This window comes from Gastrolobium bilobum, unplaced genomic scaffold (genome assembly GCF_033153095.1).
Source record: "Gastrolobium bilobum isolate Gb01-03AN ecotype WA unplaced genomic scaffold, APGP_CSIRO_Gbil_v1 utg5396, whole genome shotgun sequence".
NCBI classification, from domain to species: Eukaryota; Viridiplantae; Streptophyta; class Magnoliopsida; order Fabales; family Fabaceae; genus Gastrolobium; species Gastrolobium bilobum.
The window spans coordinates 136,055-163,027 of NW_026897307.1; the positions used below are offsets into that span (position 1 = coordinate 136,055).

At 33.4% G+C, this 26,973-nt stretch overlaps 2 protein-coding genes across 3 annotated transcripts; one reads left to right on the forward strand and one right to left on the reverse strand.

Annotated features, from left to right (window-relative positions):
• Window positions 1-1,909: 1,909 nt before the first annotated feature.
• Window positions 1,910-11,316, forward strand: LOC133305841 (uncharacterized). 2 transcript variants are annotated; one of them, XM_061506083.1, is made up of 18 exons: window positions 1,910-2,108; window positions 2,295-2,322; window positions 2,410-2,510; window positions 2,586-2,789; window positions 2,871-3,114; window positions 3,770-3,945; window positions 4,591-4,673; window positions 5,731-5,803; window positions 6,426-6,491; window positions 7,150-7,192; window positions 7,839-7,978; window positions 8,235-8,447; window positions 8,526-8,610; window positions 8,775-9,069; window positions 9,791-10,049; window positions 10,195-10,417; window positions 10,548-10,762; window positions 10,883-11,316. In XM_061506083.1, the coding sequence occupies exons 1-18, from the start codon at window positions 1,983-1,985 to the stop codon at window positions 11,030-11,032; spliced, it is 2,724 nt and encodes a 907-aa protein (XP_061362067.1). In that variant the 5' UTR covers window positions 1,910-1,982; the 3' UTR covers window positions 11,033-11,316. The 2 variants fall into 2 exon arrangements, with proteins under 2 accessions (XP_061362067.1, XP_061362068.1); XM_061506084.1 differs by lacking the exons at window positions 1,910-2,108; window positions 2,295-2,322; window positions 2,410-2,510 and having other exon boundaries at window positions 2,593-2,717; window positions 2,815-3,114.
• A 184-nt stretch (window positions 11,317-11,500) lies between these two features.
• LOC133305833 (cycloartenol synthase 2-like) lies at window positions 11,501-26,746 on the reverse strand. Its single transcript, XM_061506074.1, has 17 exons — window positions 26,546-26,746; window positions 25,945-26,130; window positions 24,047-24,136; window positions 20,733-20,927; window positions 20,240-20,324; window positions 17,147-17,313; window positions 16,290-16,595; window positions 15,373-15,495; window positions 15,167-15,289; window positions 14,164-14,262; window positions 13,938-13,994; window positions 13,818-13,864; window positions 13,588-13,731; window positions 12,582-12,759; window positions 12,363-12,443; window positions 12,162-12,245; window positions 11,501-11,638 (listed from the first exon to the last, which is right to left on the reverse strand). Exons 1-17 carry the CDS (start codon window positions 26,744-26,746, stop codon window positions 11,501-11,503), a joined length of 2,304 nt encoding a protein of 767 aa, XP_061362058.1.
• Window positions 26,747-26,973: the final 227 nt, after the last annotated feature.

Sequence of the window (26,973 nt, forward strand, 5' to 3'; positions counted from 1 at the left end):
AAGTTAGTGTGTTATTATGGTGGAATGAGCTTCTCCTTGGTTTGTTTATGTTGTGACTCTGGTGCAATGGAAGTGATTGGGGAGGGTACCTGCAAAGACACTCTGGCGTTCAAGTTAGAATTAATGCGAGGTATATATAGTTTAACTGAGAGATATGTACTTGGGATTGTTCCCTCTGTATTTATAGTGTGCATTGTGCCGTCCTTTGTAGACAACATCTCTTCTTATTAGTGATCTAGGGTGGCTACCCTTCTGTTATAGTTGTTACCCTTCGTAGAGCGGTGGCAAGCTGGAGTTGCCTCATCTACACTGGTTCTTATGCGCGGTGGACCTTATGGAATCTCTATGTCTTTTCTTAGTCTTTAAGTTTTGCCTTGCGGCTTAGTATGATAGTATGCACAATAAGTCTGTTATGCACAATAAGAGTAGTCCGCGCAATGTGGACATTGCGTCCACCGCCTTAGGTCCCCTCATGAGCCTCTAACTATTGGGCCTATACGTTATCCGAATCAATATTATTAAATCAATTTTTTGGGGACAATATATTATAAAAATATAAAAAAGAAAAAAGTTCAAAAAACCCCTTTGATTTATTCTTTCTTATCACTTATTTCCTCTGTAATTTTTTCATCCAAGTCTATATTTGACACTATTAAAACTTGAGCTAATTTTTCTAGTGTACTCTCAATTTGCCTCTAAATTGCATTGTCATAAAAAAATTAACTAAATTATGCACTTTCACTCGTTCAACTCCAAAGTTTCAAGGCATTTTTCGATTCCTTCTTTTTACATGAAAATTTTAAAAACTTAGTTGATAAATATCTTAGTTTTGCTAATCACTTCATAGAGATTTTGAATTTAATTCTTAATCTTAAAGGGAATCCTCTTTCAATATAATATTTCATTTACAGAGTATTTGTAAATTAAAACACAATATTTGGATGATGATGCAATAGATAGTGTATTGAATTAAAAGTTGTTCAAGAGCGAACATCAATGTCTGGCAGGATAGTTAGTATTTGTATCTACAAAGTTTATGATAAGAATGACAAGCAATGAAAAGTCTTGCACTTTAGGCCAACATCCAATAGTATGAACATGAGATGTGTGTGTGTGAGAGTCACTTGCTTAGTAAATAGGATGTGCTCTGCCACAAGTGTGAATGTTGTAGTCATGGTAGCCAGCCTTGTGAATACTACGATAAGTTATAAGATGATAAGAGGATCTCAGATCATCCACTTGTTAGCTATGAGAGGTCATATATAGATGAAGTGCACTAGGAGATTGTGCACATAGTGAGGAGTTAAGAGAAAATGGGAGAGTGAAGTGTTTTATGTAGTAGGGATACGAAGTGGTCTGACGGTGCATAACAAAAATAATGACTCAAAAATTGAAGATACAAATATTAGAATAAATGTGAGATAGACTCTACATATATTATTTTGATTATGTTTTCATATTTTTTTAAAGTATTATAAAAAATATTTTAAGATTAGTTTGCTATTTTTTAGGAAGGTTATACACTTATACTTATCATCAATTAAATTTATTATTTTTTATCACCAAATTTTAACAGTTATTTTTTGTCAATATGGCAGTTATAATTTATTGATAATTAATAATTAATTAATAAATATTATCTAGTAAATTTTAACCATCATATTAACGAAAATCAACAATTAAAATTTGATGATACAAAAAATAATCAACTTAATTAATGCCTTCACTTTTTTTTTTTTTTTTTAATCTTTCATGACTTATTTGCTTATAAAATAAGTCAACAATTCCTACAAAAATAAAATAAAATAAGTCAACGATTAACACAGGAAGGGAAAATAAAGTTATGTTTTGGTGTTCAATAAAATAGCTGAGTTAAAACCCTAACGCCTAAAACCCTGAGTGTGGAGAGGCATAGGGTTTGGTTGGAGAGAGAGAAAAAGAGAGTGTAAATAATCGGTGAGAGAATAGAAGCAGAGAAGAGGATGGGGATTTTTGAACCTTACAGAGCAATCGGATGCATCACAAGCAGCGTACCCTTCTCTGTTCAGAGACTTGGCACTGAAACTTTCCTCACTGTTAGTGTTGGAAAGGCTTTTCAGATTTTTAACGTAATTTCTGAACCAAACCACACGCTCAGCTCAGCTCAGCTCACACACCTTCTTTTCTGTTTCCTTTCATTTCAATTTTTTTTTAAATCTTTGAATATATGATACACTATTGTTATTATTATTATTTTTTGTATTGACCTAACTTTCAATCAACTTCGCCGTTGATTTGGAATTTGCTCTTTGCAGTGTGCAAAGCTCAATTTGGTTCTCGTTGGTAAGACTGTTTTTTCCTTGTTCGTTTTTTATTTATTTTTATTTTTCAATTTTTGGTTTCTATTAAAATTTGCACTTTTACATGAAGGTCCTCAACTGCCAAAGAAAATCGGCGCTCTTGCTTCCTATCGCGAATACACTTTTGCTGCCTATGGGAATAACATTGCAGTGTTCAAGCGTGCACATCAGGTACTCAACATAGTGTTGTGGGTGTTTTGTTCTTTTGGAGCATTTCAGGAATTTTATCATTTGTTACTTTTTTAGGTTGCAACTTGGAGCAGCCATGATGCTAAGGTTAAATTGCTACTGTTGTTTGGAGAACATATCGTCAGTGTTGATGCTCATGGCAACATGTTCTTGTGGGCATTTAAGGAAATTGATCAGAACCTTGTCCAGGTTGGCCACATTATGCTTGATGAGAAATTTAGCCCCAGCTGTTTAATGCATCCGGATACTTACCTAAATAAGGTAAACATGTCTTTCTCCATTGTAGAAATTGTATTGGTCAGACGTAAGACCGCCCCTTATGATTGAGAAGCATGCAAACAGGTTCTTATTGCGAGCGAGCAAGGTCCTATGCAGCTTTGGAACATTAGCGCAAAGAAAAAAATATTTGAGTTTAAGGGATGGAATTCACCTATCTCCTGTTGTGTTTCGTCCCCTGCTCTAGATGTTGTTGCTGTTGGCTGTGCAGATGGAAGGATTCATGTACACAACATTCGATATGATGAAGAGTTGGTTGCATTTACACATTCTACGCGAGGTTCTGTGACTGCCTTATCTTTTAGCACTGGTAAGAGCACAAATCCTTTTAGTCTAAATTCATTAACGCATTGCACTTGCTGCAATGCTGTTATTGTAGATATCATATTACTATGCGAGCAATTTGTTTTGTTTTTGTCTGTTCTTAAGCAACATTAAACTTAATCTTTTCTAGTCATTTCTTTTATTTTTGGAAATGAAAAAGATTAATAATTTTTTAAGATTTTCATTGATTTATAATGAAGTAGTTAAATAAATGTTCTTACTCCTTGCTAACTTTCTGCAAAATTGAATGAGTTACACTACCTATTTAATTTTAACTGTCAATGCATGTGTTTTGAAGCCTCTGAGTCTAATGAACTGTGTTTCTGTTGTGCTATTTGAAGAATTGACAATTTTATGAATGTTCTCAAAATTCTTTTGATCCCCCTTATCATGCACAGCCTATGGATCCAAAAGGTGATTGCTGTATGAATCAACTGAATTCTTTCCTCATGGAATATATTTCTTTAATGAGTCTCCTTGTGTTAACTTTTCACTGCGTAGGAAACTGATCTGTTGACTTCTTCCAATAAGAATATATTGTATTATATCACAAAATTAAGTTTAATTGCCTCTCTTTTTCGGGATTTTTAACGTAGTGGTTTGTGCTTATTTTTATTGGTTTATTTATTTTTCCTGTTTAGATGGGCAACCACTTCTAGCTTCTGGAGGTTCATCTGGTGTCATTAGTATATGGAATCTGGAAAAGAAAAGGCTCCAGTCAGTTGTAAGAGAGGCTCATGATAGTGTGATCACATCACTACATTTTTTTGCTAATGAGCCAGTGCTAATGAGTTCATCAGCAGATAACTCTATTAAAGTAAGATTTTTTTTGAAGAAGACATACACACATGCTGCCTGCATATATAGATTTTTTATTGAATTTCTTGACAGACCTTATATCTAGGGGGAATATTAATTTCTGAGTGTATTTATGGATTGTTTTCTGTTTGCTTAAAAGAAGAAGAAGAAATGAAGTTATTTGTTCTTTGACGATGCTTGAATAGATTATAAAACTTAAAAGGTTTCTACGAATTTGCTTGAGTGAAAATGCACTCAGCACGCTGCTATTTTATATACACGAAGGGATTAATTACAATTTGTATTTACAAGAACAATGAATATCAAGAGACTCACTTCCTAGGACATGAATAATGTGCTGCATTGATTAAAATAACCATTTCCAACAAGTACTGTTATCTATACTCCCCCTCAATTTGGACTATATCTAGTCCTTTGTGCTTTACTGGTTGTAGTCACCATTGAAGCTCATGCTCATCTTTTTCCATTTTGATGGATTATCCATTTAATGGAGTAATATGTTGCTTCTGATCAACTTTTTTGATCTATAAAAATAAGTAACTTATCTTAGTTAATAAAATTTTTCAATTTTTATTTAGTCTGATTTTAATTGGTGTGAATTAGTCTTTCAAATTTTTTCTGACCTGGCTTTTTTTTTTCTCAGATGTGGATTTTCGACACAAGTGATGGTGACCCTCGCCTTTTGCGCTTTCGAAGTGGGCATAGTGCTCCTCCCCTTTGCATAAGGTAATAATTATTTTCCAGATGTTAATTTATTTAGGAATTATTTTTAATTATCAAATTTGTTGTGTATGTATCAATGTCTGTTAATACTAATTAATAATTATTATAGAAACAACTTTTTCAACTTCATCATCTGCTGCTCCTTAATTTCCATTTATCAACCTTTCGGTGGACGAAAGCTAGTGCTTTCTGTACTTTGGTGCATTTGGTCAGAAAGTAATGATTGAACTTTTGATTTTTTAGGGAAGTATCTATGATGCCGAAAGCGTATAGAAAAGTGGCTAAACAAAAAGTTAGGATTTCACAAAATAGTAAGCCTCTGGTTCTCAATTATAATTATCAAAATAACAAAATTCAACTCCTAGAAAAAGGGTCATAAGCACCCTTTTATGGACTTAATTACAAATTGATTCAAAATTCAAAAATCTAAAATCCTAAAAATAAGCAAACTTCCTACAATAAATATAACAGTAATTAGCTTCTAAAAATAAATAAATAATTACAATTAAATCATTCAAAATACATCCCAAATCTTATATCTCAAATCACGCCAAATGTGTTGCTTTCCTTTTGGTTGACTCTGAGCTTCTTGAGTCAATGGTTGAGCCATGTGCAATGGACCAACTGTAAGTGCATCAATCTATGTATCCTTGGTCATGCTTTCGAGCAAGGTTGTTTTCTTGGCATCTCTATGATGTTCAGCATAGGATTCTTCTGTAGAGTCCCCTTTGTTGATTTTTCACCAGAATATAGAGCTATTTTGTAGCTCTGTCAGGTTTTTGCAGTATTCCTTTTTATTGGTTGGCTTTCTTGTTAGTTTGGTGGAGGAGGATTCATTACCCTCCCTCCTTCCCCTCCCCCTCCCCCTCCCCCTCCCCTCTTTGGTAATCGTTTATCCAGAATGATGTTAAATTATTTGGATTAAATTAGCTATTTAGCATGTTTTATTTTTTATTTTTTGGGTCGTGTCATCTTATTATGTAATGGTTTGTTAATCTTGCACTTTCAATTTGACATGTACCTTCACTTAAGTCACACCTGCAAATGATATATATCGCAGGTTTTATGCCAATGGAAGACATATTCTTTCTGCAGGTCAGGATCGTGCCTTTCGCCTTTTCTCTGTAGTTCAGGTTGGTTATAATTCATTTATAGGATACGAGTTTCTTTAATATAGGCAAATTTTGTTTTGTTCTAGTTATGAAAATTATTGCCCCCCTCCCCTCCCCTTCAACCCCCCTTCCCAAATAAAAATAATCTCTACTCATTTGGATAAAATCAACTTCTTAACTTATTTTTTTTAGTTTAACTAATAGTCTGTCGGGAAAAATAATATACGCACCATTCCCAATATGGGCACACTAATTTCTTTGACTAATAAGATCATATTGGAAACTTACTCCATAAGAGCACTTGTCTGGAGTCCATTGCTGCCTCTATATCTACAGTCAAGGCAACCCCAAGCTAGTCCATTACTAATGCCTATAAAATAATAGTCATCTCTCTCTTGTATGTTTGTCTAGTTCTTTGTATCCAATAAGCCAATGACAATGTGCATTCAGATATATAAACTTTTATTTTTTTTAATTCTCCAGCCTTTTCTCCCTCCAAGCCGGTTGACATGCATATTTATTTTTCCCCTCTTTTATATTTTCTCTACTTTATGGCCTAATCTGTTGTGCATGTTCACTGTATACAATCATTTTCTACTAAATTGCTTTCCCCACATTAATGTATTTATTGAAATTTTAATAGGATCAGCAAAGTAGGGAGCTTTCTCAACGCCATGTTTCCAAACGTGCTAAGAAACTGAGAGTGAAGGTATGACCGTTGCTTTCATTCTGATTTTTTTGTTGCTTAACTGAATTTGGAAGGTATGTGCACGTATGTGTGCGTGTGTGTAATTAATTTAAGATATAATAAGGAAATCGTTTATAAAATATCAGTTAAGAAATTTTAAATCATTTTAAGATACAAGAAGATATTATGAGATATTTTCATATATTCCATTAATTTGAGTGCTTTATTTCATGGTACATGTTGGCCATGTTCAATCTTGGATGTTGGCAAAAGGGAGTTTGTAATTAATTTGTTCATTCTTTGACGCCCTATCATAGATCGTCGATAGGTTTTTAATAGTTACCCAATCAATCAGCCATGTCGCCGAGTGATACTGTCATACTGCCTACCTTGTGCTTAAGGTAGATGTTAACATGTAGGGAAAGGATTAAGAAGGGTATGGTACTCTGATTCTTTTTTCTTGTTAGTGAACAATTCATATTTTATTGAATATATCTGGAGGTGGTGATTTTCCCACTGTAACCTGACAATATTCATTCGATTATGATGCATTTAGTTATATTTATACTGTCTGTAATTACTAAATATTACTTCTTGTTTGACTAAACTCTAAAAGCAGTTTTACATGCTTAAATTCAAATTAGCTTCTTATATCTCATGTTGTGTATGTTTTGTACAGGAGGAAGAAATAAAATTGAAGCCTGTGATTGCATTTGATTGTGGTAAGTTCATCCTTTGGCATTCATTCATATTTGTGTTGGAGATCAAACTTAGACATGTAACTTCATCTAACGACTTGAAGTTTATACTTTGAACTAGTTGTTTCTTTGACAAATTTATTAAAAGCATGGCTGATAAATGACGAGTATATAGGCTTACTAACAAAGGAATGATGAATGATAATATTTTTGTGACCTTCTGGCTAGTTTGATTAAGATTTGTTAATTGGCCACAAAATTTTGGAATTAAAGCTGCTTGTTGTTTTCTTCTTTCTTTTTGGTAAAAGAATAAAATCATTAAGACAGCAGAAAATTACTCTGAATTTGGAGGATAAGGGATCCTCCATAACGAAAAAGATAGAAATGAACCAACAAAAAGAGAGAGAAAACATCAATAGAGCATTGCTGCCCAACCTCTGCATATATGTCCCCTTAAAAAAGGACCACGTGCTTTAACACCAAATAGAATCACATATTATTAACCCAAATCAGCTGTTGAGCCAGAGAAACCTCGTTAAATACTCATGATTACACAAACACATGTATGTAATTTTTTTATAATTGCACTTCTAGCATTCTATTCTTAAACAATTTAAAATATAGTGTACTTTCAGAAGTATCACATGTTCTTTTCTTGTGTAAACTTCAGCTGAAATTAGAGAACGTGATTGGTGCAATGTGGTTACTTGTCATATGGATACTGCCCAGGCATATGTGTGGAGACTTCAAAATTTTGTTCTTGGTGAGCATATATTGAATCCATGCCCTGAAAACCCAACACCTGTTAAGGTTAGGAATTCAACTTCATTCACTGCTTTTAAAGAAGATATATGTGTAATTGTTCTGCTTATTTTAGTATCTTACTTTATTCTAAAAGTTTTGTTGCTTCAAGTTCCTTTTTATAATGAAAAAAATATTGAACGTGTGGCATAATAATGATACAAACATGTGGCATATCTCTCTTAGGATGTCATTATTTATAATTATAAATATTTTGAACGACAATGGTGGATTCTAGTTGACTACTGCTTTCATATGGTAACAGGCTTGTGCCATCAGTGCTTGTGGCAATTTTGCCTTTTTAGGGACAGCAGGTGGTTGGGTTGAAAGGTTTAACCTTCAATCTGGAATTCACAGGGGTGCTTACATTGACTTGTCAGAATCAAGAGGTTGTGCTCATGATAGTGAAGTGGTTGGAGTTGCCTGTGACTCTACAAATACTCTCATGATAAGTGCAGGATATCAAGGAGATATAAAGGTTCATATTTCTTGTTTGAAGGCACTCTGTAATTGTAGGGAAATCATAATGACTTTGGTTTAATATGTTTTATTGCAGATTTGGGATTTCAAAGAACGATGTCTTACATCCAGAATGGAGATTGGTTGTTCTGTTGTTAAAATTGTTTACCATCGTTATAGTGGTAAATTGAATTTTTATTACTTTTCATGTTCATCTATCCACATGTTTGTGTATTCCTAATTCCTTTGTTTTGTAAAATGCATGAAGAGAAAAGAAGAAATTCCTACCCTATATAATTCTTACTTTTGGGTCATGAAGAAATTGAAGAGTTTTAATGATTTTTAGGTCTCCTGGCTACAGTAGCGGATGATTTAACAATCAGATTGTTTGATGTCGTGGCTCTTAGACTTGTTCGTAAATTTGAAGGTCACACAGATCGTATAACAGATTTGTGCTTCAGTGAGGATGGGAAGTGGCTTCTGTCATCTAGTATGGATGGAAGTCTTAGAATCTGGGATGTGATCTTAGCAAGACAGATTGATGCCATACAAGTTGATGTGCCTATCACAGCATTATCCCTGTCTCCAAACATGGATATACTAGCAACAACCCATGTTGATCAAAATGGGGTATACCTGTGGTGAGTTTCCAAATTTATTTTTCTTGGTTCGTAGAACATAATTTTGTAGAAAATATTTTCCATTTTTCCTAGTGTTTGCTGCATCTGATTTATATCGTTTTATAGTCTTTAGTGTGTAAATAATCCTATCATGAACCAACTATCCCCAAAGCTTAAGCAGTTAGGTGGAAGCACATGAATAATTTTATATCTAATACGTTCCCTTACACGAGCCATTTGAACTTGAAATGTGAACCTTGTCTTGAAATTTAACCTTTTTTATTAGAAGAATGGGATTGGCAAGATGAGGAAACTGATTTTCTCTTGTAGGAGTGAACTTTAGACCACTCACTCATAAAGACTTTGATAGCATTTCATGAACCAACTATTCCTAAAGCTTAAACTGTCAGGTAAAAGCACATGAATGACTTTATATCTAACGAATCCTATAAGATGGGGAAACTGATTTTCTCTTGTAGGTGGTCATTTTGTAGATTTAAGTCAGCGGAGATGCCTCATTATCTGAGGCAACATTCTCCATATAAAACATTTTCACTATCATGTTATTTCTTTGGAACAAAGGCTGGTTTTGTTAAATTGCTGAAAGGTATAAACAATCCTGAATGGGAAAAATTGTTACTTGTGATTAAAATGATACTAATGGAACAATGGTTCTATTAATTGCGAATGAAGTTTAGAATGCTAACAAGGAACCATTTTTAATAGTGAGAAATTTTATCAGGGTAAACCAATCAATGTTCTCTAGTACTTCAAATGTCGATTCATATGCAAGTGGAAAAGAGGTTGTGGGCGTCAAGTTGCCATCTATCTCTTCCACAGAACATTCTCAAGTTGAGCATGCTGAAGAGGTGGTAAATGCCTCTCAACCCAAAGTTGCTCCAGATTTTCCAACTCAAGATAAACAAATACCAGATCTAGTCATGCTTTCTTTGCTGCCTAAGAGCCAGTGGCAAAGCTTGATCAATTTAGACATCATAAAGGTCTTGACTTCTCAGCAGCATTCCTTCTATGCTATGAACTTCTGTGTGAAACCTTATTTCGTTCATTTTAATTTCTGTTTTCTGTTATGCCCATAAATGACATCTAGTTTATCCTGCTTGTTGAATTACAAACTGTAATTTCCAGGTTCGCAATAAACCTATTGAGCCTCCAAAAAAACCTGAAAAGGCTCCATTCTTCTTGCCTTCAGTTCCATCCCTCTCGGGGGAAATATTGTTTGAACCTGGTAAGTTATCAGTAAAGGAGAAGGATGGAACAGGTGAAGAAAAACAAATGAACAAGACAAGACTAGATATGCAACCATCCCGTTTTCTGTATCTTCTTGAATCATCAAAAGAGACAGACAGTTGTAAGAACCCAACTATTTTATTCTATTTTGCACCTTGTAGGTTGATCCTAGTCAATTGATTAGAGTTCGTTCATTCTTTGAAAATTTATTTTACAAGCACGTCTCTAAAATTTAACGTTCCAAATTGTAGATGCAGCATTCACTGATTATATCAAGGGATTATCTCCATCAGCTCTGGACATGGAACTTCGAATGTTTCAAATCATAGATGACGATGATCAGCAAGAAGCTGAGAAGAGACCTGAGTTGTTATCAATTGAACAGTTTCTAGATTATTTTATTCATGAGCTCTCCTGCAGAAATAATTTTGAGTTTCTACAAGCTGTCATCAGGCTATTTTTGAAGGTTAGGGACTTCCCTTGGCCAGTTTGGCTGTTTATGGAGTAGTTCAAATGCATTTGATTTTTTTTTTTTTTTTTTTTTTCTGGTTGTATGTTTACAATATTTCTTTTTTCATCTTGCTAGATACATGGTGAGACAATTCGGCAGCAGTCACACTTACAAGAAAAGGCAAGGAAGCTTCTAGATATTCAGTGCATGGTATGGCAGAGGGTAGATAAATTGTTTCAAAGTATGAGGTGTGTGGTTGCCTTTCTTAGTAATTCCCAAATTTAGGTGTGACGAGCCCTTAACTCGCAAAATGTCAATCCTTGAGCGATGATAGCCTAGGCAAAAAATCAAAACCAAACATTGATTCAGTGACGTTCAAGTATTTGTTCTAGACTCCATTTCCTTGGATCGATAGGGTAATCAGGGCAGCCAATTGGTTAAAAGTTGATTAGGTTTACTATTATTATTTTTGTGGGTATACCGAGGATTTCTTGTAACGTGATAAAAATAGTTTGATGTACTCATCTTCATACAAGCGCAATTTTTGTAAGGCACATTTTATATCAGTCTAATCGCAATTCATTTTCAATCAGCTTTATTCAATAGTAGTTTTCCTGCTTTTATGCAGATTTTTTTGCTTCCTCTCCTTTACAGTTATGTAGCTGAAAGGGTAGACATTGTTTAATTGTAAGAGGGATGCAAATGACATAGAAAAGCAGAAAATAAAACTCTTGGGGTCTTATTTTTACATGATTATGGAGTTGCTCTTGACCTTTTGTCAGGACAAAGCAATACGCGACTTCGATATTCTCCAAGTGCCCATATGGGAAAGATGTTTCTGTATGCAGAGTAACTGATAGCACAATTCTTGTTGAAGACTCCTATGATTTCCTGCAATATAAGATCATATTCGGTATTTGTTAAATACGAGCACATCTCAGTAGAGGTTTTGCTATTCAACCAACATTGGAGAAAGCAAGCCCATGTATACAAATTCATGGTCGGCAGTTTTTCAGAGTTACAGAACTGTTAAAATTTTATTTCTCAAGCCTTTACTTTTTCCCCGTGCACGACCATGAACATCGTAGCAATGTTTATAAAAATTAATAGTATTTAATAATAATTATTTAATAGGTTAAAGTCATTAATAATCAATAATTTGTGTCATTATTAAAATGAAAGTTTAACAAATCTTACACCACTTTTATCTAATGACGAGTGTAAGATAAATTTTTGAAACCCTCTCTCACGTAACATAAGTTTAGTGTGGAGTGAAAAAGTGAGTAATGATTTTTATATAAAGCTATACTCACTGAAATTTTCACCCATAATTTTAGGTGATAGTAAAGTGAACTTTTTTTCTTCTGTTTTTCAATGTATATACTGCATATGAGTGGTGGTTGTTACTCGTTACCTGTTGGGGAAACTCCCCGTTTTCTATTTGTGAATTGATCAACACCTTGGCCGCACGATGCAATGGGGTTGGATCTCTTTGGGCCTATATACAATAAAATAAGCAATGTCCTTTTAGCTGGTCAAGGTCTTATCTCAGCATTATAAATCCAAATAAACTGGTTCTAGACATTGAACATAATTTAACATTGCCTTGTTGTACCTGGCCTGCTTCAATAAGTGCCAACATAGCCCACGAAGTGTTCACTGTATGTGATTTGTGTCCTTCCAGATTTGTGTATACCTATTTGTACAATCGCTTACCATTAATTACTGAAAAGCTACTCTGAAAGGGATCAAACTAAGCTCAAAATTAACATTGCGAAATTAAGGGGCAAATTAGCTATAGATGCTTTATAAAGCACTATAAACTTCATGTTACCTTGTTTTGACTTGACATATAGCTCTCTCCCCAGCCACCAGAAAGCTGCTGTTTGGAAAGCAAAAATTCACATGCTCTTCTAATGCTGTGGCTATCTTGGTAGCTCTTACCTGCAGCTATGAGCCCCTTTATTCCAAACCATGTTCCGTAGGTATAGCAGATTCCCCATGATCCATACCTAGTTAATTAATTGCAAATCTTTATATATTTTGCCTTTACATTATAAAAAATGGTTTACTCAATAGAATTTCGTCAATGCCAACACTAATAGAAGTCTCAAGAGAAATTTGCAGGAGGTAAAAATATATACAGAGAAAAATTATACTTACAACTTATTTTTGTTTACAATCTTTTACAATCATATTTTAACCGTTGATTTCCGTCAATCAACGGTTATCATTTATTGCGAATTAATAATTAATTAATGGATTTAATTTGCGAAAATAATAACTGTTGATTGTCAGAAATCAACGGTTAAGATACGATTGTAAAATATTGTAAACAAAAATAAATTGTAATTATAACGTTGCTCTTTCTCGTTTATATATGTATAGTTATTTTTAATGCTTTAGTTAGACAAACTGAGTTTAATTGTTAACTAGGCACTTTTATATCATCATTTGGCAATTAAAAATAGGGAAAAGTAAATCTTATGTTGTAGGAGAATTCTAATCTCATGTCATAGATATATTAAATACGTGACCCACCTATTTAAAAAAAACAAAAAACAAAAAAATGAGTGACACACCTTTTCATGGTGTGTGTAGGAAGGGTTTGTTTTCTCACGCAACATGAGAAAAACAAACCCCTTAAAAATATTGATCCTTTGATGTTATCCAACACAATTAAATTAATGAACCTCTCGTTTGGTTAATGTTTGAAATTTGTATGTCAGGATTGCCTAAATCTTAATCCTTCTATAATTGAAACCCTTTTCTGAATTAGTTCGCTTGCATGACATGACATGTAATAAAAGAAGTGAGTTTCTGGACAAAATGAAGCAAACCATGAGCCATCAGCTAACTGTATGCTTTCGATAAAGTTTGATGCCTTAGCAATACAAGTTTCTATTTCCATCCTCCTGTGTTCTGGAAACCATTGTTTGAATAAGACAAGACTTTGAATCGCTGCTGATGTGCATTCTACGTACCTACAATAAATTATGGACTCATTTATCATAGATACAAATGACAATAATCTCAGCATATAAATCACAAGAAAATATGTCAGACATACTGATAATCAATGATGATATCTCCAAATGTTTCAGCTGGATTTATATTCTGTGACAGAAACCAATGGTGTTAACAAATTGAATCTACCTTCGTCATTTTAGAGAAAGTAATTAAGCTTTACCTCCAGCCATGCATATGATCTTGTGAGCTCATAGGATGCAAATCCACCACTTCTATTCTGTAATAATATGGAAGAGCAATTTGATTAAGCCACAATGACATGATGTTCAAGTTCTAAATTTGGATAAAACCATTCTTCTTATTCCCCAGTACTCAATGAAATCACTAAAATGTAAAAAAGAATGTTTAACACTATATATGTTCTGTTCGGTATGATTAGTAGGTACCTGCAGGGATAAAATGTAATTAACAGCATCATATAACTGTTCCGGTTCCACTGCTTTCCCAACAACCTCAAATGGCAAGTTTGATAACAAAATGGCTGCCTGAAAAGAACATGAACAGGTTTAACAGCATGATTTTTTTAAATTTTTTTTTATAAACCACAGATATCTTTCAAGGGAGACAATCCTGTTTTGAACGGGTTCAGGATTAAGACTTTAAACCTGTTTCGGATCCACACCTCAGGCCCACCAGTTGGGTCCAATCTCTTAAGCCCACATCTAGAACCTTCTAGAGGACACCCATGGCAAGTCATAGAGGCTCACCACTAAGGCATTCCCCTTCTTGCACAGCTGCCCCTGTACACTGACAGGAGCAGCATGTCTTGTTGAAGGACAAGACATGGCTTGGAGACAGCAGAGGGAGGACTAACGGTCTCTCCCAAAAAAGGACTCTCCTCTTTAAATACCCCCCTCACACATGGAGGGGGGATCTTCTTCTCCACCTTCGACCATGCTGTTACTCTACCCCTGGGTAGAACCATCTTGCCACACACACCCCCCTTGATGCACACCATGGGAAGCTTCATTAGTGTTTTGGTCTCTACCATTGCCACTATGGATACCCTCTATATCAACATACTTCACCCTCCATGGGACACATCTTATGTACACCAACAGTACAAAATCCCTCCCAAAAGTGGTATTAGAGAAGATCAAATGCATGCTCTCACCCCAGGACCTTACCTGCTCAGCTCCCATGCGCTAACTGAGTTACTATCGTTTGGTACAATATGATTTGTTTCATATAACTTTGATGATTTAAGAACCTATTAGCTTAGCTTTGAATATGATTTGAATGTTTAACTTAATTTGGTTTCAGCATATAATTCATCATCATTATCTATAGAGTCTTATGCTTTAAATGAAAAAATTTCACCAGCCAAATAACTTCATTTCTTTATTTTCTATTTTTCTTCATATTGATAAATCCATTCATGACTGTCACCTTCAAGCCTTCTGCAGTGCAATCTGACACAGGCCAACTGTTGTCTGGATTTGAGAAAGGCCAACCACCTTTAGAAATGTGGCGATACCAGTAACTATGGTTACCAGAGCTGTTCCTTGTAACCTGCATAGCCAAACACCATTTATTTATCATCATCAATATCTGTCACTCAGTTTATCTTAGTTTCTTCAGTCAATATACAATACCTGTGAGCATTTTATGAAATTATTTGCTTTATTAAGCATTGAACCGTATTCATCATCAATATTGGTAGCCAAGATTGCTTGAACAGATAAAGCAACATCCCAAAATTGAGAACCATTATATCCCTGACATGGAACAACCGTTTTCATTATTTGCAGGCCAATATTTAATCACTAATCTAAATTGAAGCTAATACACATGCATTTGTCAACTTTTGTAGACACAGATAATTTACACCAAGAGGTATAGTGCTGTAAGTAGGGGTGTAAATAGACTAGGCTAGGCTTATGTAAAAAGCATTGGATCTGACCTGGTTTGTTAGTCTTCTCAAATTATAATTTTGGTCTGACCTATATTTAAAAAATAAAAGCCTTGGCTTAGGTCTGTTAGCCTGTTTAAGCCTATTAAACATTCAATAATTAAAAAAAGGGTTTTATAAAAGTTATGTTATAGGAAAAGTGATTGTGTTATGTTATAGAGATTCGTTTTGCGTGCCTTAGTTTTTTTTTTTTTTGCTTCCAAAATGCGGGCCCCTCAAAATGTTGTGTGTGTGTAAGAAAAGTGATTGTATCATGTTACATGATGAATATAAACCCCTTAAAACAATAACTAAAAGAATATTACTTTATTATTCAAAATTATTAAAATAATAATGTTATTTATTTTATTAAAATAAATAATATGATATAAGCCGGCCTGTTGGTTTAAAGGCCCGATGTATACAAAAAAATCTAGGGCCTATTTTCTAATAAGTTTTTTTAAAAATCTAAGCCTGATCTATTTTATTATTTGTAATAGGTCAAGTCTTGCTTAAGATAGGCCATGCCATAAATCCCTGTAAGTCGGTCTAACCCATTTACACCCGTGTAAGAAAAAATGTGTTAGTAACATAATGGCAAAGAAATAATTGATGTAGAACCTGCATTTTCATTCCATCCTCAGCCACCCAGAGATAGTCTTTGATTCTTGAAATGTGACACTTATATGCGTCAGAATTGGGGTCCTCCAACCAACAACAAACCATGTTTAATACCTTATTAACGGGACCAATGCAGATGTAGTTTGTGTCTTCGTCGTGGTAGTGTATATGGTCCATTACATGATAGAGTGCTTTCTGCCTTAACTTGGAGCAAGGCCAGTGCATGAGAAGAGGTTCCCCTACATTGTGAAGAAAACCCCATAAAATATCTTGGATCATTACGCGTGGATCATGATACAAATCTTCCTGCAATAATTAGTTTACAATATATTGTAATTAGCATGTATAATTCCTTTATAATAAGAGTAATAATTTATAAACTTTATAATTTTGAGTAAACTATACTTCTTAATTTTACATATATTTTATAGTGTTATGTCATTTAAAATGACAAACACTTTTCCCATTTTATGTTTGCTACGAATAACAATCTATTTTGTCAAAAAAATTACACAAGATTATTTTGTATTATTACAAAGGAAATGCTTTTCTCCTTTCACATGGGACAAGATTTTATTTCTACACATACATCGACTTTCGTGCCAAGCTTTTGTTTTTACTTTTTTTTTTATAAATTACTCGTCCCACTTTTTTTTTGTCTCAGGAGACAATTCTTCTCTTCTGTGGAGAAAAGTATTCCCCTATTACAAAATGCTTCAACAAAGTCCAAATGTTCTCAAACCTTACTATTTTGCCAACATTAATTCGAAAGTACGTAGAACTATAGAAGCCTTTTTTTTGTTTTTTCCAATAAATTATGGGTTGCCAGTGTAGTTAAACACACACAGAGAGAATACCTTGGCACATAGATTTTTAGCCTGGTCCCAGTCGAGTAGATGATAGGGAAGAGTATACAGCTCTCTTCTAAGGGATAAAACAATGGCGTTGATAACACCCACGAATCTTCTACCATATAAGTATGACATTGGTAGATAAACCAACCGAGTGTGACACCACATCCTTCCTGCAAACACAGTGATGTCATTCATATATATAGTACTTGAAAAAGGGTATTCTAATATACTATAGAATTGTAAATAATCTGTACAAATGGTTCTTTATTTATAGAGAATATTTGACCTAATTTTGACCTAATGGGTTTGGCCCAATACAACAAATAAATGACTAAATTATTATTATTTTACAACACTCCCCCTCAAGCTGAGGAATAGATATTTATCATTCCCAGCTTGCTAGTAAGTTCTTGAAATCTGTCTGAAGGAAGCCCCTTTGTTAATAGATCAGCTAATTGACGCCCAGTGAGAATGTATGGAGTGGTAATCAACCCGCTATCAAGTTTCTCTTTGATGAAATGGCGATCAACCTCAATATGTTTAGTCCGATCATGTTGAACTGGATTATGAGCTATACAAATAGCGGACTTATTATCACATAACAGCTTCATAGGTCCCTCACATTTTATTTTGAGATCATCAAGTACAATTTTCAGCCACAGTAACTCACAAATGCCTTGAGCCATAGCTCGAAATTCAGCTTCTGCACTTGATCTGGCAACCACATCTTGTTTCTTACTTCTCCATGTCATCAAGTTACCGCAAAGAAACATGCAATAACCAGTGGTAGAACGACGGTCAGTCACAGATCCAGCATAATCAGCATCTGTGTAGACTTCTAAAGATAGATTGCCATCACGTCGGAATAACAATCCTTTACCAGGAGTACCTTTAAGATACTGAAGAATTCTCTCTACTGCCTGCATGTGTTTTTCTTTTGGATCGTGCATAAACTGACTGACAACACTAACAGCATAAGCTAGGTCTGGTCTAGTATGGGCCAAATATATCAATTTCCCAACTAGCCGTTGATATTGTCCTTTATCAACTGGAGGACTCTCTTCTTCATAGCCCATCTTGTGATTCTGCTCAATAAGAGTATTAGAGGGTTTACTCCCGAGCTTTCCTGCTTCTTTGAGAAGATCAAGAACATATTTCCTCTGGCTGATAAAAATTCCTTTGCTTGAATGAGCTACTTCTATCCCTAGGAAATATCTCAGTTTCCTAAGGTCTTTGATTTCAAACTCAGAGGCAAGCCGTGTTTGCAGAATCTGTCTCTCCACAAAATCATCACCTGTGATAATAATATCATCAACATATACAAGGAGCACAGTAAGCTTCCCATTTTGGGAGTGCTTGAAGAAAAGAGTGTGATCTCCTTGACTCTGTCTGTATCCTAAGGTCATCCTAACCTTAGTAAATCTTCCAAACCAAGCACGAGGTGTCTGCTTCAATCCATACAAGGCCTTTTTTAATCTACAAACTTTATTTTTCCCCTTCACAGAATCAAAACCAGCGGGATTTCCATGTAGACTTCTTCTTCTAACTCACCATTGAGGAAAGCATTTTTCACATCAAATTGATTTATATCTCAATTGTAATGGGCAGCAAGGGATAACAAGATTCTCACTGTTATCATCTTTGCAACTGGAGCAAAGGTTTCTTTATAATCAATGACATAGGTTTGAGTGTAACCTTTGGCCACTAATCGAGCCTTATATCTCTCAAGAGTGCCATCAGAATTATATTTCAGGGCATAAACCCATCTGCACCCTACTGCTTTTTTTCCGTTGGGTCTATCAATAACCTCCCATGTTTTATTTTTCTCCAAAGCATTCATCTCCTCTTGCATGGCTTGAGCCCAATTCCTATCTTTCAAGGCTTCATGTACTGATTTTGGGATTGCAATAGAATCTAGTGCTGAAACAAAGCTTTTGTTCTGCACAGAAAGATTAGCAGAGGAAACAAAGTGGGAGATAGGGTATTGAGTACAAGAGGGACATGAGGAACAAGTTTTCTTGTGACAAGATCTTTTTCCTTTTCTAAGAGCAATAGGTAAGTCATCAGAAGTAGAAGCAATGAGTAAGTCACTAGAGATATCAGAAGAAATAGACAAATCATGAGAGGAAATAATATTAGAATCAGAAACAGGAGATTCAGGAGACTCAGAAGAAATATGAGATTCAGGACTTACCAGTGGTTCAGACGATTGAGGTTGCTGGTGAGACATTATGGGTTGTATCTCAGGTGTATTTGAAGGTTCTGACACACCAGGAGCAGACACACTAGGAAGAGAGAAGATTGATCCAGACTCAAAGAAGGAAGGGGACGAGTCTTCTGAAGAACTGTTCTCCCCCTGACGATGAGGACCCAGGAAATAAGATTCACAACAATGGTCCCCTTGGTCCAAAAGGTCCCCGGAAAAATTTTCCGATGGCGGCAAGAGGCAAAGAAATTAGGGTTTTGTTTAAAAAAGAAGATAATATGTGCGGAAGCAAAGCCCTCAGATAGAGAGCTCTGATACCAACTTGAAAAATGGTATTCTAATATATTATAGAATTGTAAATAATCTGTACAAAAGGTTCTCTATTTATAGAGAATACTTGACCTAATTTTGACCTAATGGGCTTGGCCCAATACAACAAATAAATGACTAAATAATAACTAAATAATTATTATTTACAACAATAGTTCTTTATATTATTTTTACACAATTCTTTAAATAATTAAAATAAAAAATACACTTCTTAATATATGTATGCGTGTATTATTATTTGAAAAATTAAAAATGAAATCATTAAATTATGTATTTTTTTGAGTTATTTCAATCGATTCATAGCTTCGTGACTAATTCGATTCGGAGTGAGTCTCGTGATTAAGGCTTTAAACCTTTCTTAAAGACAGTATTGGAGAGGATCATACACACATACTCTCACCCTACCTGCTCATTTGGTAATTGATCATTTGATCTTTTAAACAATATATTAACCAAAGGTGTGATTAGTATGAAAGTAAAGAGAAAAGTTTTTCGCCATTAAAATTTATATAATGTGCATACTTATATTTTAAGAGATTAACCATAAAATTAATGAGAACCTGGGTGCAAAGGAACAAAGTATGGAAGCAACCATATCTCGGGGGGGATTGGTTTGATGCCGCTCCATTCGTAAACGCCAAGCACCTATATTCCAATAATCCATTTTCATTATATATTTATCTACGAACCTAGCTACCATTTGATTAAATTATTATTCAAAAACCATTACTACATTAAATTAAGGGAAAAAAGACTATCATTTAAAAGGACACAAGTTGTGTCCTTTTAGATGATTTACACAAAGTATGACCGGTCATATTTTGTATAAATATGAAAAGTTATTTTTTTTCTCTCTCTCTCCATTCACATCGCTGTTAATGACGTGTAAAGTGATTTTTTTTTTTTTTCAGAATTATATAGAGTATGACCATTCATACTTTGTGAGAGTCACTAAAAGAACACAATTTGTATTCTTTTGAATGACACACATTAAACTCTTAAATTAAACACGAGTGTCCAAGTTACTTAAGATATACCCACAGACACACTTACTGAAAGCCAGAGTTTGCCCCAGGAAGGAATCGAAGTAACACCGTCACGATCAAGAATCCATCTTCTTGCTTTCTGCATGGCTCCATCTCCACCATCGATGTCTTCTCCAAGCAATCTCAAGGTGACATAGCTGAGAGCTGTACAAAACATTGTGCTGGGTCCTTCTATATGCAATCCCCACCCTCCATCTTTGTTCTGATAACAAATGACATTATTCATAAAAAGAAGAAGAAGAGCTAGCTAGCATGAGTTCATGACTAACAAATTTAACACTGATTTGTCCCGGTCAATTAAGCTATGCACGCAACTCCGATCCTAGTCAATTAGTTACAAATGACCGATTAAAAAGGTGCCCCTAATATAACCGTATTTGATTTAGAACATTTTGGAAGTGACTAATAATATAATAATATCATTTGTAAAGTATATATAGATATGAAAAAAATATGTTTCATTTTAAAGAATATAAATTTAGGTTCTTTTAATAGAGAGATAGATATAAAGAGATGTGGGTTTTATTGAAAATAATAAAGACAAAAAAATAAAATTGTGGGTCTCACTTCTTTATATCTATCATTCTCTTAAAAAAGACCTGAATTCATTGTTATTAAAACCGGACTAGCCCGGCTGGTTGGCCCGAAAAACTGGTCCGGTTGTGACATTGAACAGCTTAAGTATTCGACCCGGTATTGACCGGGTGACCTGGTGATAAACCGCGGTTCAACTGGTACCGATTTTCTCGTTAAATCGGGTTTTTAAAATTAGCTACAAAATATTTTTCGCAGCAGGAGGGATTTGAACCAGTGGCGGACCCAGAAATTTTATTGAGGGGGCGAAAAATAAAAATGCTTTTTCATAAATAAAAGTACTTCAAATACAATACAGACCTAATATGCAAAAAATTGGAAGAAATATATTACAGATATTAAGATCACTTCAGTTGACTCTTACTCTACGTATTTTCATATTGTTAAACTCATCTATAATTGAATCCGTGCTAATACTGATTTTTCACTTCAGTATTTCCTTCAGAAATTAATACTGCTTTTTCAAATTGATTTTTGAGTTTAAATCACAAATCAAATCTTTATTTATTTATTTATATTAAATCACAAACCCAGAACTGAGAGGCTTCTGGGTTTAACCGTTCTTATAATACCATTCTTGCAAATTTAAATTGTGTTTGTGAGAAATAAAATATGTCAGATGAAATGTCATTGCGTAGATCTCGAAAAATTATGTGAAATAAAAAAAAATTACCTGATTTGAATAACCAAGTCAAAAGTTATGGCCTTCAGAAGTTTTACGATTAAATTGTTAATTTTCTTTTTGGAAAAAAATGTGACACGTGTCAACATCTGATGAGTGACGCCTAAATTAGGCGTGATTGCCTCTTGAGTGACGCCCAATTCAGGCATGATTGGTGACGCCCAAATTGGGCGTGATATTATGCAATAAATATGTAATTATTTTCAAAACTGTCATAAACTTGTAATTTTTTATTTAAAAAATAATATATCAATTTTTTGCCATTTTTTCACATCAATAGTGGAATAGGAATAAAAATAAAAAAGGTTGAGTGTTATGCGATATGGAGAGGAATTTTATATTATAAGATTTTTAAAACAAATAATTTAATAATATTACTCAAATTTTATATTATATTTATATAAAAATTTAAATTTTGGGGGGGGCGGTGGCCCACCCTAGCCCCCTAGGTCCGCCTAGAGCTACCAAAACGGGCCAGCCCGACTCATTTAGCCCTAGTCCAAGTGGGTTAGGCCAAAAAGCCCACAATGATATAGATCTACACGGCCCAAAGCCCTATGGGTTAGGGCCAGCCCGCGGGCCTTCTAAAAAAATAATATGTATTTTTTAAAGAAAATAGTTATAATAAAATGGTGCATAGAAATTATTAGAAAAAATAAAAATAAATAATTTTTAGAAAATTGTCACTTTTTAAAAAAATTATTGCATAGAAATATTTTCGTAAAAAGGTTTGACAGAAAACGTTTCTGTAAAAAAATTGACGAAAAAAAAAATTCGTCAAAATTCTTTACCGAATCTAAATTCCGTAAAAGTTTTTAACGAAAAAATTTCCGTCGAAATTTTGGACGAAAAAAGTTTTTGTAGAAATTCTTGACGAAAAAATTTTCGTCAAAATTTTTGACGAAAAAAGTTTTTGTTGAAATTTTTGACGACAAAAACTTTTGTCGAATTTTTTGACGAAAAATTTTCCGTCAAAATTTTTGACAAAAAAATTTCCGTCGAAATTTTTGATGAAAAAAGTTTTTGTCGAATTTTTTGAAGAAAAAAATTTTCGTCAAAATTTTTGACGAAACACATTTCCGTCAAAAAATTTTGACGATAATTATTTTTGACAAAATTTTCGATAAAAAATATTTCTATCAAAATTTTAAACGAAACACATTTTCGTTAAAAATTTTCCACGAAAATTATTTCTGTAAAAAAGTTTGACGAAAATATTTCTGTAAAAAATTTCAACGAAAAAAATATTTTGTCAAAAATATTTACGAAATCTAAACTTCGTCGAAAGTTTCAAAAATTTTGAAAAAAAATATTTCCGTTGTAATTTTCGTTGGGTCACATTTTCATCGAAGATTTTGGACAGAAAATATTCCGTCAAGATTTTTGAAGGAATTCTTTTTTCCGTCAAAACTTTTGATGAAATTTTTTTCGTTGTAAATTGGGTTGAATATTGTAGCCCGCGGGCCAGCCCCAACCAAACCCTATAATGAGAGGGCTTTAAAAGGATGGGCTTAAAATGACCCCATTACATAGAGGGCTAAAATTTTATAGGGCTTGAGCCCTTTTTGAGAGCTCGTCCGCCTATGATTTAAACCCGACACATTGGAGTGAGAAGTGTCACTTCATACCACTAGACTACCATCACTAGTTGAATAAAATGCACAATTTAATATATTTATTATATAACTATTAAGTTAAGAAAATTATTTCAAAAATTGTATGCAATGGGGTTCAAATCCCTTGCATTGAAGATATACAACATAACAAATACCACTAAACTACATCATGTTATTGTTTAGATGACACTATTTAAAATATGTAGTATATAATTAAGTATATATATATATATATATATATATATATATATATATATATATATATATATATATATATATATCCGGTTTAACCCGTGATCCACCGATTGAACCATTGATCTAGTGACTTAGTACCTCGACTAGATCAATGACCATGAGTCCGATTCTAATAACATTGCCTGAATTTGTATTCTTTAAAAGAAGACAGACTCTCCCCCGTATGATATATACCTGGTGGTTGATGAGATAGCGTCGCATCTCGCTTTGATGTTCAGGCGGTAAGACAACATTAAGGGCCCCCGTCACCGATAACCCAATCACCTAAACACAATTAAACGAAGGCATTTGTGAGGCTTCCATAATTTGCTTGACACATAATTTGGTCTCATAAGTAATTAATGATTGATTCATTTTTATTTTTTTTAAATGTTCCAATTACTTATCGCTTCGCGACTAGCCGATTCAAGACGGGTTCCAGGATTAAAACTTTAAATTCTTTCCAAAGACAATACTAGAGATGATCAAACACATGCTTTCATTCTTACGTCAACTGAATTACTACCATTTGTATGATTGATTGATTGATTTATGTTAACATGCATTTAATACTTCTTAGCATGATGACATCTTAATTATTTTATAATTAATCTGTATTCTATCAAGTGGCAATAATTGATTAAAAAAAAAGAGAGTATATAATATATAATAAATTCATAATATTCTAATTTTTTTAAATTGTAATATTATATAAATTTTAATTCATAAAGTTATTTAATTATAAAATTGTATTATTTTTTACATATTATTTAAATTATATTAAAAATAGTACTTTTTGTTTTTTTAACTTCGACCAAAAGTAAAAGGGTTTTATAATTCTCATTCAACATGAGAATTAAAATTTTCCTACACACCCTTCGATTTCCGTGCTGACATGGGTCTTACATATAATTTTTTCTAACACATGGATTCCACATGCTTTTTATCTCCACAACATGAGAATTGAATTCTCATTCAACATGAGAAAATCAAACCCCAAAATAAAATACAACAAATGAAGTTCGGGTTCGATTGTTGCAAAGGGGGTTACGAGGGAAGCAGCAGAGGGGACCATTAATTAATTGAAAACGATATATATAAGTATTTTGTTTCTATTTTTTAAATAGAAAAGTATTGGCATTGCTCGCCAGTTTCTGTCGTAACAAAGAAGTTAATTTAATAATTTGTAACGTTGAGGGGTATCTATTAAATTATAAGATTTGTTTGAGATTTGTTTAGATTAAAAACTAGTTAAATAAATTATCTTTAGGTGTTATGGTAAAAGGTGTTACTTGAATCAATTGTTTCTATATTAGATTTGGATTGCCCATTTGAATAATTTTGTTTTTGTTAAAAAATATAATAAAGTAAATTCACTTGAAGTTGAAATATATATATTAATATTTTAAATATATATTTAAAACTTTTGGATTAAATTAAAATTTTAAATCTCAACGTATCCATTTTCAAAAATTTGAAATAAAATAAAAGATAAAAGAGCAGAAAAATAAAAATAAAAATTTAATTCATATATTGAATTAAAATAGCTAGGATATCATGATTTAATTTTATATCTACGTTCTCTTTTAAAAAACATTTTTAAAAAAAGTAAAATATGAGTTATTTTAAATTAATTGTATATTTTTTTATAATTTAAAACATTTTTTAATTTATATTTTTAAAAGTTTATTTAAATTAAAATAATCGTTCAGTGCCAAAGATACTCGTTAGTGTAATGTATAATAATTATTTTTAAGTTATACTCCATTGATGTTAATATAACCACCAGTTAGTAATGAATCAAAAACTATTATATTAAAACAAAATTGTATTTTTCCTACGTACCAATTTTATCTTATTTTTCATTATCAACCACGTGATGTTTGAAAATTGATCCAATCATATAAAGTTATTAAATTTATGAAAGTTGACAAATACTTCATTAATCGTGCGTGTGCCCAAAAGAAACAGTGAGCGAAAATTATTCCTTTTTTTTTCTTTTTAAATAGGAAAGAGAAAAAAGGTTTTAATTTGTTATAAGTGATCGATCACTTGTAAGGTATCAAACCGGGAAGAAAGATATTTGTAGTTACCAAACCAGGTAGAGCAAACATAGGACCGCCATAATCACCGGGCCAGAAACCATCATCAGCCTGCAGGGTTGAGTAAGATCTCAACGCTCTTTTCAGTGTGTTTCTTACCATTTCCTCATTTATATCTTCCTCCCTTTCAACTTTCACCTTCCCTCCTTTCATCTCTAAGCCTTTTTCCTTCTCAAACTACAAACGGAGGGAAAAATAATCAGCCCAACAATAACCCTCATACAATAACCTTAATATATATACAAGGTAGGTTATATATTTTCAAATCAAAATCATACCAACTATTCTCATTCGATGTTATTTTATAATTGTTAATTTAATTTTGATTTAAAAAAATAATAATTATAAATAATTCTAAGGAAAAAGAAATTATAAGTATTTGTAAATATAAATCTCCCACTATAGTATATATAAAAGCCGTGACATATGTGAACAACATTAAAAAAAAGAAGAAGGAAAAAACAAAACCTTCTAATGAGTTTCTTGATTGTATGGAGTTAAGATAAACAAATTAACAAGCAAATAATTTAAAGTGAAGAGAATCATATACATATATGTGTATCAAATTAAACAACTGTATGCATGCATGCACCTGGAGTCTCATTAAGAGATCAGAACTATGCTTGAATTTGAAGCGGTTCTTGTTAAATTCTTTTCGAACTTGTTCCACTTGAGCTCGCTCTTCCTCAGTTCCAAGATGTGGATCGAACTCCCAGAACTGCCTTCCAATATGGTTATTAACGCTACTAACCCACTCGTCCTCTTTGCTCTCTGAAAGCTTCAGCTTCCACATCTTCTCTCGGATGGGGATGATGAGGACGTGTTAATAGACAAAGAATGTTTTGAAAGAAAGAGTATATTCTAAACCACAGAAATTTTGATGAGCTTAGTGTTTGTGACATGAAGTGGCAATTGGGCCTTTTTATAGACACATTTTGTAGGAAACTTTGAGATCTAGCTCCCGCGCGCATGCTTGTATAACTTTGCTAAAGTATCCTCCCAACCTTTTTATTCTTTCCT